Source organism: Quercus robur, chromosome 10 (genome assembly GCF_932294415.1).
Source record: "Quercus robur chromosome 10, dhQueRobu3.1, whole genome shotgun sequence".
Lineage (NCBI taxonomy): Eukaryota > Viridiplantae > Streptophyta > Magnoliopsida > Fagales > Fagaceae > Quercus > Quercus robur.
In genome coordinates this window covers 3,278,564-3,291,414 of record NC_065543.1, presented here as the reverse complement: position 1 = coordinate 3,291,414, position 12,851 = coordinate 3,278,564, and the positions used below count along the sequence as shown (strand labels likewise).

The following is a 12,851-nucleotide window of genomic DNA, read 5'->3' as shown; positions in this document are numbered from 1 at the left end:
TATTAAACTCAATCCTTTACCACATTGTTTATTTGCAGTAAAAATCTCCAAGGGACCTAGAGCTTTTGGTCATGAAGTCAATCATTCGTGAGCAACTAAAACGACCTTTTTACCAACATTGGGGCCAGAAAATAGCCCAACAAGTGCTGCTAGGCCACATATACAATCTTCCCTTCAGCAATGTGAGGTAGATAGTAATCAGAAACCACAAATCCTTTTATATGAACCCGCTTCATAACCAGGTGCATTAAATTGTGCACACCTTTTGGTTTGTCAAGGTTGTACTGTGAGATCATGCCACAAACAGCAATGCGACCATGGGCCCTCAGGTTGAGTAGCACTGCATCAAGCATCTTTCCCCCAATGTTGTCAAAGTAATATCGATATGCTCAGGAAAGTACCTGAAAAAGCAATACAGCATTCACACTAGATTAAGACCAGCAAATATGATATAGAATTCCAAAAGACTTGGTTTCCCAAGTAAACAGAGTAAAACTTAGCTGCTACATTATTGTTTACCATCTTTTCCTTCTTCTTTTTTTGTATTATTTTTTTTAATGTAGGCGTGAAATAGAAAAATTAAACCATGTTTTTTTTTCCCTGTAAAGTTTCTATGGCATAAAATATATATGAAGGGATGTCCCCTTTCTTGAGAACAAGGATGTCCAATGTTTACTTCAGTATCAAACCTGTGACCCTGTCAAAGATGAAATGAATTCTATATTCTAATTGGAACATATATAACTAATAATGTGTTCAAAGCTGCATCCAAGACAGGCTCTTCTTTATAGTTGAAAGCCTTGTAGAAATTCAATTTGTTCTCCAGCAAATCGACCTTGTTGCAGGAAAAAAAGAAGACAAATGCTGCTTAGTAAGGTTGCCCACTCTGGTCAAGCAAGCCAACTCATAAGTAAGATTTAAAATTGCCAGTGTTCAAGGGAGATCAATATCTATTGTGAATTGTGAAAATGGACAAGGGTGGCATATTTAGACTTGAACATTTTGTCTTTGGCATGTGACTCACAAATAATTCGACACATCATAGGACAAGTATGTTGATATTGATTGCTAAACATATATATATATATATATATATTTAAACTTGTTATAGAGTCCGTTTGTAAGCATATGAACCATTAATAGGAAAACAATTTTCAATTTAATAACCATATATATACCATAAAATATGCATAAATATCAAATGTTTGTGTAAATCTTTGGTAAAGCAACTGGATTCTATACACTTCAAGTGAGTGTTAGAAATGACTAAAAAAAAGTGTCCTGTCCACTTGCGAAACATGCAAAATTTTCTTGTTCCTTCTATTTTTTTTTTCCCCAAGTACATGGCAAATTGGGCAAAAATAATTGAGTTAGACTGCAATTGTTCACTAGTTTTTGTATGCTTATATATGTAGTAAGACGAATGCAATCTATCAACAGTAAAACTGCTGTGGATCATATGCAGATTAGTTTAAGGAACAACCAATTGGATCAAGCACATCACAGTATAAACAGAACGGAATATATTTATTGAATTGAAACATTGAGCACTCATATTCAGAAAGCCACCTTTTCTTTGCTTCCAGCCCTTCCAACAACATAGCAACCTAACAGCTTTACAAACTGCCCAACAAGCTGACCAACTGCCCTAGGACCTGCTGAAATGAAGACATGATTTCCTTTCTTAGGAGAGCAAACCACATATCACCCAGCATGAGCAGTTAAACCAGGCATACCTACACATAATGAATATCTTAAAATTAGCTTTTGGTGCAAAGCGAGACATAATATTACTAGCTAAGTTACTAACAATATGTGACCTTTAGTTCAGACAGGTAGTTAAAAGACTTTTTTCCCACTTGCAACTTATTTACAATCACTCAAAATAAGAATCAATGGTAAATAAGTTTTATTTTCAATAAACAACTAACTACTTCATTAAAATGTATAAAGAGGTACTATGAATTGGAAAATTTTGTATTCTTATTTTATAATTGTGTGAGACGAAGAATTTTGAAAGCCATCTGGGGTAGGCTACTTGAAATAGTTAAATTTTACAAGATTATCTCATTAAGATAGATCAAGCAGGAAGAATGTGTGTATCAACAGTCATATGTTATCCGTTTACTGACAATTGGAATCATCTTGACCACAAGATTAACCAGAACAATCATGATTATGATGTTATAATGGAAGATGAAATTCAACATCTTGAAAATCTTTTCTGTTCCTTTGGATCACATATCACCATAACCATAATAATTTTTGGTGAACTTAACACACATTGATTTTCCCCATATATTTGAGTAGTTTCCTAGAATTGTATATTTCAGCTCTCAACTCAAGTATATCAAAAGGGAAAGAAAATCAGCTTACCAAGAATGCTAGTATAGTAGGACAGAGGCACATCAGTGTGTTGGGTTTTAAACAAGTGCTGAAAATCGGTAATCAAACTATATTCTTGCCGTCCAGTACTTCCCCAAACTAAATCGTCTTTCTTGAAGTTTGGATGCCCAGAATCCAAAACTTTAGCCACACCAAGTCCATTAATGGACTGCATAATTTCAACATTGAAGTCATTATTAAGGTACAAAACTCCTTCATAAATCATAGTAGATGTGAATTTTCGCTTCTAGTTGGCCAAAAGATCTATGATAGTCATAGTGACTTGCAACTAATTTCTTCAAAAATTACCGCAAATTGGACAAAATGCAACTTGACAATTTTTGGACTCAAATTCACAACATATCTTTATCTCTATATATAGTAAATTAAATGGTATTTTGAATGTATTTGATTGACTAGTGACTTTCCAATTCATAAGAATTAGATTCATGTCACTTTTGGTATATTAATAAGATTTTTACCCTCGATACCTTATCATCTGTTTCCCTTTAGAAAAAGAGAGCCAAGTTTTAGTTATACCCAATGTAACTCTTACGGTTAATGACTATATCATCTATAAATATAAATTCATTTTTTTTGGATGCGAAGAATCCAATATTTCAACTTGTCTCTCCCAAGCATGTACCCAACTTAACTGATGTGTCTACAACAACCGTATACATCAGTCGGCTTGGTCTTGCACCCCCCATTCTGGAATCCCCTTTAGATGAACCACAAACAAAGCCCCTAATTGTGAAACAATTAAGTTCAACCACAGTTTTCCTTGTCACTTTCCACCTATAGCAATTAACCATCCTCCTCTTGCCTTCTCTGTTTAGATAAAAAGATACTCCAAAAGACAGGCATCTCTTTTTAGATAAAAAGACATTCTCTTGATAAAGTTTCTAATGCTAAAGTCTCTTGTCGTTAAAAATGAGATCTGGGTTTGATTCCCGTCTACACTAAATATCAATTGGCATCTCGGTCTAATGATAAAGAGTAATTATCAGGAGTAATTATTAGGAGTAAGCGTCATAGGTTGAAATCATTTCTAAACAAAAAAGACATCCTCTCACATTGACTATCACACCAATGCTTACACACATAAACCAAAGAATTTTATTTATACATTAGTGCACTTACTACAGAAGCTTTGCTTCTAAAAAAGGTTCAACCTCCAAAGAAGCTTTGCTTCTAAATATCTAGAGTGACCATAAAGCAGATAGAAGATCATAAAAAGTCATCCAAATTTTATTTAGGTCTTGAATTAGCATAAAGTTATAATAAAGTTTCTCATATCTTACTAAACATTTAATAATATACTCTATATTTATTACAACTTGTAGTTGACTTTTTGTTAATGATATGCTATATTAATGGTTTAGTTAGTTCATAAAATTTCCATAGTTACTTTCAAATAATATTTAGAACAATTAGTAAACGAAACACAAGGCCACGAAATCTAGTGGTGAAGTAGGAAGCTAATTACCAGGAGCAAATAAGAAGACGAGTTTAATCAACACCTTCCCACCAAGCCATGGAAATTAAAGCATATAACAAAAGCGTTTCAATTCTAGCAGAGCAAATCACAAAACAAGAAATAGTTCAGTTGTTGGGAAATGAGACAGACTTAGAAATTGTAATTGGAAATATATTGTGCCTTTCGTTTGTGTCGTATGGGACTTGACTTTTGGAAGTCAATTTCCATGTAAATTTTATACATCGTTACTAGACTGAAGTAGATTGAATTAAACCGAGTGGATTGAAATGCTAAGCTAATGTTACTTTAAATTCAAAATTATTTAGCAAGGCCTGTCAAGTGTGAGGTTGGAATAAAATCACTACTAGGTAATCTATTATTGATACCATTTTTATTATTTACCATATGCCAACCTAAAGATGTCATGTGAATGGTTGTGAAAAAAAAAATGTGAAAAATATTGTGGCCTAATAAACTTATTTTATTTTTTATTTATAAAATTTATTCTCCGTTTTACTTTAAAATGAAGAAGGTGAAGGAGTTCCATTTTTAGTGAAAATTTTTTAGTTTTTATGCATTTTATATTTTATTTAGGGGTAATTACACTCACCTTCCTTGAGGTTTGGGGGAAACTCCACCCCAAACTTGAAGGGAAAAAAATAATCACCTCCTTTAAGGTTTTTAATAGATTAACACTCTCTCACCCTTTTGTTTATATTAGTAATTAAATATTCTAAAATTTTATAAGAATTTCTTTACAAAAGTGTAACCGTGACTACTAAAAAAATAACTGATAAATTTAGAATAAAGATTCAAAATTTATCAAGTATCAAAACACTTGCAACCGCAAATCTTTCCATAACCTGTTGAAAAAAGAAAAAGGAAAAATTCAGATTTAATATTTTAAAATGCACTTTGTTTAAAAAATTAACATAATGAATTTTAGTTATGAAATATGATAATTTTAGAAACCTGTCCTTATGTAAAGGCTTCACTACAAAACGCGGGGGTATTAGGCCGCATTTTTTTAGGCCACGTTTGCAAAAGTGCAGCCATAGACCCCTTAGGCCTATAGTCACGAGGTTCAGGCCACGTTTGAAAATGCGGCCTAAAAAATCGCGGCTATAGGACGATTAAAAAATTGCAGCTATAGGCCAAATCGTCCTATAGCCACGTTTTTCTGACCAATAGCTGCGTTGTAAAAACGTGGCTGCAGGCCCTTTTTTTTGTAGTTGGTTGGTTAGTGCACAACATTTTGAATATTAATTTAATAAAGATTTTTTTAATTAAATGTCTAGGTGGAAAGTGTTTTTTCCCTTCAAGTTTGAAGTGAAGTGTCATTTCTCCCAAATCTTAAGGGAGAGGAAGGCCATTACCCCTTTTTTTTATATACAATTTTAATTAACCCATTGGAATACTATTAAGAAGGAATGATTAAAAAAAAAAAAAAATTTTAAATCTGAAAATTGGAATCATAATTAAATGATATAACATTATGTATGCCTTTAAATGCATAAAAAACTAAAATTTCACTCTAAAATGGACCTCTTTCGCCTTCTTCATAAATTTAAATAAATAGAAGAAGAAGAAGATTTTCCAAAAACATAAAAAATAAAGTCAGGGACAATATTTTTCATATTTTTCTTGTTAATATAACCTCTTGATAATTGATATTGGTACATAATAAAAATAAATGCCGTCAATACATAGCTTTGAAAAATCTATATTCATTTTTTTTATAAATTGAATTTCTTTTTAGTAATTTTTTTTTTTCCCAAAGGTTGGCATATCTTAGTAGCCTATTTTGTTTAATGTTTTGAGTCTTTCCTTTGTTGTGTCTTGGGCTTAGGCCCATCTATGTCTCGTCTTATTTTGTCTTGGGCCTTAAGCCCATCCTTGTTTTATCTAGGAGCATTAAGCCCACCTTTGTGTTGACTTAGGACTTAGGCCCATCCTCTTCTTTTCTTGGGGCATTAAGCCCACCTTTGTGCCATCTTGGGCATTAGGCCTGTCCTCATCTTGTCTAGGGACATTAAGCCCACCTTTGTGTCTTCTTGGACCTAAGGCCCATCCTCGTCTCATCTAGGGGCATTATGCCCACCTTTGTCTCGTCTTGGGCCTTAGGCCAGTCTTTTGTTGTGTCTTGGGCTTTGGCCCATCCATGTCTTGTCTAGCGGCCGTAGGCCCATCCTTAGTTTTGTCTAGGTTTTGAGCTTTCCTTGTTGTGTCATCTAGGGTTGTTACCTTATCTTGTCTATTGACCAAATGGCATAAAGTGACCAAGATATTGTGAAGCAAGTAGAGGAAATTGTTGTAAGGATGACTACTCCTATATATCCTTGAGAGGTTATGTTGTCTTGAGAGTATTTAGACCAAACATGAACAATTAGGGCAAATAGTCCAAGATCTTATCTTTGACAGATATGATGAGGGCAAAAGGAAGCTATATCTGTTTAAATAAAAAGACATCTTTTCTCTCACATCAATTGTCGTACCAATGTTTACACGCATAAAGCAGAGATTTTATTTATACACTAGTACACTGACAATAGTAATAGGTTCATAAAATAGTTTTTTTTTTTTTTTTTTTTTTTTTTTTTTTTTTTTTGAGAAGAAGATCATAAAAGAGTTAACCAAATTTTATGAAGTCCTGAATTAGCATAATAAGGTTATATTATATAAAACGTTTCTCATATCTTATACTAAAAATTTAATAATTTACTTTTTATTTTTGCTTAAACTTGTACGTAGTTGACTTTTTGTTAATGATATACTATATATAATGGCTATTTAGCTCATAAAATTTCTCATTCTCAAAAAAAAAAAAAAAAAAAAAAAAAGCTCATAAAATTTCTATATTTACTTTTGAATAATATTTAGAACAATTAATAAACGAAATACAAGGCCACGGAATCCAGTGGTGAAGGAAGGAACTAATTACCGGGAGCAATAAGAAGACGAGTTTGACCAACTTCCCACCAAACCATGGAAATTTAAGCATATTTTTTTAGTAATCAAAATTTAAGCATATAAACCACCAATAAACGCTGTCAATGGGTTTGAAAAATGTATAATCGTAGAAACTAGAAGGTACTCAATTTATGACTATTTCTTTTGCCAAAGTTGATAGAGATTGACAATGTAAAAATACCGCAAAAGAGTCTGAATGCAATATTGTCTGAAGCATTCGCACACATCACCAAAAAAAAATCCTTAACCTTGAGTCCTTGACATCACTAATTTTTTCCTACAATAAAACAACCCCAAATGTTGTTGCCTTAAACCAACCACACATTGATTTGATTTCACAGTAATCTTGTCTAGTTATCTCATAGTTTTCTCTCTCTATATTTAACTATTAAGAGATAGTAGTAGTAGGAGCTTAATTTGTTAGCAATGGCAAGTGGTGGTGATGATGAGCAAGTGAGAAACAAGCAAGTGATCCTAAAGGACTACGTGTCTGGTTTCCCTAAAGAATCAGACATGTACGTGAGTACCAATGGTACCATAAGATTGAAGGTCCCAGAAGGTTCAAATGGGGTTGTGGTGAAGAATCTCTACCTGTCATGTGATCCTTGCATCCGGAACCTTATGAAGAAGCCCATTACAGGAAATCATGACATGGAATCCATTGACAACTTGAAGCCCGGTTTGGTAAGGATACATCACTTCTTTTACATAATTAAATAATGGCATACCTTCTAATAACTTCAGCTAACCATCAATTACATAATTGCATGTTCTATTCAATCTTACCACTCACATAGGGGTGGCAATTTTTTACACAACCTGTGAACATGACATGAACCTGACACGGATTTTTGAGGGTTATGATATAGCCTTAAAAGTTCGGGTCAACCTGCAACTAAAACTATTAGGCATAGTTATTTATTCACATTGACACAACACACAAAATGATCTACTTTAACACAACCCGTTTTTGCGGTATAATAATTAAATATTGATGTTATGAGTTATAGGTATCTTGATGGTATAAGTTATCTCTTTGTATAAAAATTTTTGTTTATTAAATTTAAAACAATATTAATTAGGTCAAAAATGTTGAAATGGGTCATGCTTGAAGTGGGTTAAATGGGTTGTATTTGTGTCAACCCAACAAAACTTGTTTAATATTTAGTGGGCTGAGATGTTTTATGTTGCATTCATGTCAACCCAACATGAGTTCTATATTAAGAATGTCTAGTGGGTTGTGTTATGCTAACCCGTTTCATAAACAAGTTGTGTTAAGGTTGAAAGGTCATGACATAATTATTAAGTGGGTTGTGTTTGTATCGAACTATTTAGTTGAATACCCCTAACTCAACATGACAACAACGCGAATTCCCAACACGAATTCAAGCCAGGAGTCAAGCTGAAGTGAAGTTGGATCGGTAGAGTTCAGTAGAGCTAGTAGTTTTTTTGGGCAGTTCATGAGCAGAGTTTGTAGTCTTTGTTTTGGTCTTCAAACTCAACTCTTAGACCCCACAGACTTACAGATGTACTCAACACAAAGTACCATGGAAAATGTTTGGATACGCTGCAAAAATCACTTGCACGGCAACACCTGTACTATATATTGAAATGGTTTGTCGGTAGAATTGTTTCCACAGGTGCCCCTTCTTTTAGTCTATCTACATTCCAGGAAATTCATATGCTCCATGGATGGAGCAAAAAGTGGAGTTTTGGTCAGAGCAACTCGCCCCAATCTATTACTAGACATAATTGGGAGAAGCTCTCCAAAACTGAATCCAGAAGCGACTTGACTCTAATTCTTATGAATTGTAAAGTCGTTAGTCAATCAAATACATTCCAAACACCATTTAATTTACTATATATAGAGATAAAGATATGTTGTGAATTTATGTTCAAAAAATGGTCAAGCGGCATTTTGTCCAATTTCAGTAATAAGTTGCAAGTCACTCTCAATTTCTATAATCAATTTATTTAATTTGAATAAATATAATAATAGGTTTGTGTACATTAATAATGACCTTAATGTTGAAATTATGCAGCCCATTATTGGATTTGGCGTGGCTAAAGTTTTGGATTCTGGGCATCCAAGTTTCAAGAAAGGCGACTTAGTTTGGGGAAATACTAAATGGGAAGAATATAGTTTGATTACAAATTCTCAGTTCTTATTTAAAATCCAACACACTAACGTGCCTCTCTCCAATTATACTGGCATTCTTGGTAAGCTGATTTCCTTTCCCTTTTGATATACTTGAGAGACAAAATAAACAACTTTATGAAACTAATCAAGTATGTATACGAGGCAAATCATTGTGTGTTAAGTTCACCTAAATTATTATAGTTATGGTGATATGTAGAAGGGATTTTCTTGATGTTAAATTATGATCTTCATTAAAACATCATAATCATGACTGCTCTTGTTAAGTTTGTGGTCAAGATGATTCCGATTATCAGAAAACGGGTGCTATATGTGACTGGTGATACACACCTTTTTCTTGCTTGATCTCCCTTCATGAGATAATCTTGTAAAATCCAATTATTTGAAGTAGGCTACCCACAATAGCTTTCAAAATTCTTAGTACAATTAAAACAAGAATACAAAATTTTATAATCCTTAGTACTTCTTTATACATTATAATCAAGTGGTTAGTTTTAGATCCAAAAGAAGGCTTAATTACTATTGATTCTTGTAGTAAGTTGCAAGTGGGACATTATATACAAAATTTTCTAAGCCTTAGTACCTATTTATACATTATAATCAAACGGGACAAATTCTTTTTAACTGCCAGTATTAACTCACCATTAATAATCACATCTTCCTTGCCAAGTTTTTTAATATGAAATGTTATGTCTTGCCTGCTGTCAAAAGCTCATTTAACATTTTCATTATGTGCAGGTATGCCTGGTTTAACTGCTTATGTTGGGTTTTATGGGATATGCTCTCCTAAAAGAGGAGAGAATGTCTTCATTTCTGCAGCTTCTGGGGCAGTTGGTCAGCTTGTTGGGCAGTTTGCAAAGTTGTTAGGTTGCTATGTTGTTGGAAGTGCTGGAAGCAAAGAAAAGGTGACTTACTGAATATGAGTGCTTGATGCTTCAATTCAATTAATATGTTCTGTTTATAACATGAACTGCCATATCTATTTGGTTGTGTCCTTCAACTAATCTGCATTCCATCCAACGCATTTCTACTGCTCATAGACTTCTTAATTCCTAAATGGACAACACTCTTCTCTAATGGGTTGGCATAGTTGGATTTGATTAAATAAATATTTAAGTGTTCAAAATACTAGTGAACCTTTTTTCTTTTTTTGAAAAAAAAAAAAATACTAGTGAACCATTGTAATCTAACTTAAATTGTTTTCCCCAATAAATAGTAAGAATTTTTCATACATAATTCACCATGTCCTTAGGCAGCCAAAAATTAAAAATAAAATATAAGGAAAAAAATCTTGGCATGTTTCATAAAAGTAATCAGGACACTTTTGTTTAGTCAACTCTAAAACTCATTTTTCTTGTAGAAATTCTATTTTCTTTACCTAAGATTAGCACAGAACTATTAAATTGTAATTTTTTTTATAATAAGTATATATGGTTATTAATTTGAAATTTTTTTTGCTATTGATGATTTTTAAGCATGCAAACAGATATTATAACAAGTATAAATTTATATGTTTAACAGTATTAACATACCTGTCCGGTACACTGTCTAAATATGGTAAGTCACCATGCCAAAGAAAAAGTGTTCAGGTCAAAATAAGTCACCCTTGTCCATTTCCACAACCCATAAAAGATATTGATCACTCTTGCTGATTGCTCACTTGGCAATTTTAAATCTTATTTAGGAGTTGTCAAGCCTGACCAGAATGGGCAGCCTCACTAAACAGCAGTTTTTGGTTTTCTATTTTATCCTTTTCTGTTTCAAGGTTGATTTGCTGAAGAATAAATTCAAGTTTGACGAGGCTTTCAACTATAAAGAAGTGTCTGACTTGGATGCCACTTTAAAGAGGTTAGTAGTAATTTAGTTTTAATCAGAATTCAAAATATCATTTCAGTCTATAACAGGGCCACTAGTTTGATACTGGAGTAAACATTGGACATCCGTTCATAATTTCATCCTTTGAAATTTTTGTGTTACAAAACATGGTTATATTTTGATTACTGATTATCCTAACCCTCACATGTGAACCCATCTCCCCCTTAATAAATGGGGCCAACACATTTGATTTTATGCTTTTTAAATCTAATACTTGATAAATTACCAATTGTTCCAAGAGTTTAAAGTTGTTAGGAAATATTGAATTTAATCACTTAATCATTTTTATAACATATAGTTGATTAATTTGTCTCTGTCATTCCTTCTTTAGAAATATGGGGACTCTCTAATAGGGTAACCAAAGAAATTGTGTTGGGTTTTGACCTTTTGACAATTGCTTTCCAAATCAGTTTCAAAGAAAAAGAGGGGAAAGAAAAGAAAGGATTGGGAAACAGAGTATTTTTTTACTTCTTTATCACATCTGCCTAGTCTGAATCTACTGTGAATGCTGTAATGTTTTTCCAGGTACTTTCCGGCTGGAATTGACATTTACTTTGAGAATGTTGGGGGAAAGATGCTTGATGCAGTGCTACTCAACATGAGAGCCCATGGTCGCATTGCTGGTTGCGGCATGATCTCACAGTACAACCTTGACAAGCCTGAAGGAGTGCACAATTTAATGCATCTGATATACAAACGGGTTCGAATGGAAGGATTTGTTGTTACTGATTACTTTCACCTCTACCCAAAGTTTCTGGAGTTTATTCTGCCTCACATTGCTGAAGGGAAGATTGTGTATGTGGAAGACATAGCTGAAGGCCTCGAGAGTGGCCCATCAGCACTTATTGGGCTATTTTCTGGCCTCAATGTTGGTAAACAGGTAGTTTTCGTTGCTCGGGAATGATTCACTTCATGACAAAAAGCTACAGGTCCCTTGGATTCTACTGCAAATAAACCTTGTACTTATATACCTTTTAAGAAGTGTTCATCAGTATGTGTGTTTCCTAAATAGATGTTTTGTTCTTGAGGCCAAGGATTTCTTTTCCTAAAATAGAAGTTTGTTATTGTGTTTCTTAAATATATTCTTTGTCATTGAGGTCACAAACTAGCAGATGCTATTGATCTTGCAAGCACAAATACAGTCATGTGGATTGTGTTTTGATTTAAATGATCTAGGATTTTGATGAAATTTATACTTGTTATCTATACACTATATAAAGGGCCTAGGATTTCATGTATCCTCTTCTCTTTTTTTTTTTTTTTAATCATCACTGAATTGTAAAAAAAATTAAAAAATAAAAAAAATAGCAGACTTAAAGCACAAAATAAGATTTAAGACTAAAATTACCTTTCTAATGTGGTTCAAGCAATAGTCCAGGGTACATTAATCAAAAGTAATAGCTCAGTAGTAATGACATTCTTTGTAATGTTTTATATTAATAGTTTTTGAATCTCACCTCTCCCTCCTCCACTATTTATCCCTAAAAAATAAAAATAAAAATAGCTTTGCAGATAGGACAGCACATTAGGCATTTGTGTGAAGTGTGATAGAAAGAGATGAACAGGGACAGACCATTGCCACTTTGAGCAAAAAAATCCAAGGACTACTCCAAGTGGCGGAGGCAGAAGCCATGACAATGGAGTAGGCTGCCTGCTTTGCATGGGAAGTAGGGGTATGTGATATCCAACTAGAGGAGATGCCTGATAGATGAACATCGCCACTTGGAGAAGTCCTCTGATTTTCTTGCTCATGGAGGCAATGGTATGTCCCCATTCATCTCTTATTTTCAGACCAATCCAAAGATTAGTGATAAAGTTATGAGTTTCAATTGGCATAGCTTTAAGGGTACTAGTATCAGAGCTTTAATTTGCTAATTGAGTTGGCATGCGGTTATGTATCACAATTGGATCTGAAGGAATGCAAGAGTGCATACTGGCCAAATAAGATCATAGGAGTACATTATCCAAGCTCTTAATGGGAGG

General features: G+C 33.4%; 2 protein-coding genes and 1 pseudogene across 3 annotated transcripts in view; 1 reads left to right on the top strand and 2 right to left on the bottom strand.

Moving 5' to 3' along the window:
- Window positions 1–12,851, bottom strand: part of LOC126702341 (2-alkenal reductase (NADP(+)-dependent)-like) — a 141,443-nt gene that overhangs the window by 22,997 nt on the left and 105,595 nt on the right. The window lies entirely within an intron of this gene.
- Window positions 150–2,611, bottom strand: LOC126702696 (NADP-dependent alkenal double bond reductase P2-like; annotated as a pseudogene).
- LOC126702339 (2-alkenal reductase (NADP(+)-dependent)-like) lies at window positions 7,054–12,106 on the top strand. The gene is made up of 5 exons (XM_050401015.1): window positions 7,054–7,519; window positions 8,878–9,055; window positions 9,732–9,898; window positions 10,759–10,841; window positions 11,394–12,106. The coding sequence occupies exons 1-5, from the start codon at window positions 7,262–7,264 to the stop codon at window positions 11,770–11,772; spliced, it is 1,065 nt and encodes a 354-aa protein (XP_050256972.1). The 5' UTR covers window positions 7,054–7,261; the 3' UTR covers window positions 11,773–12,106.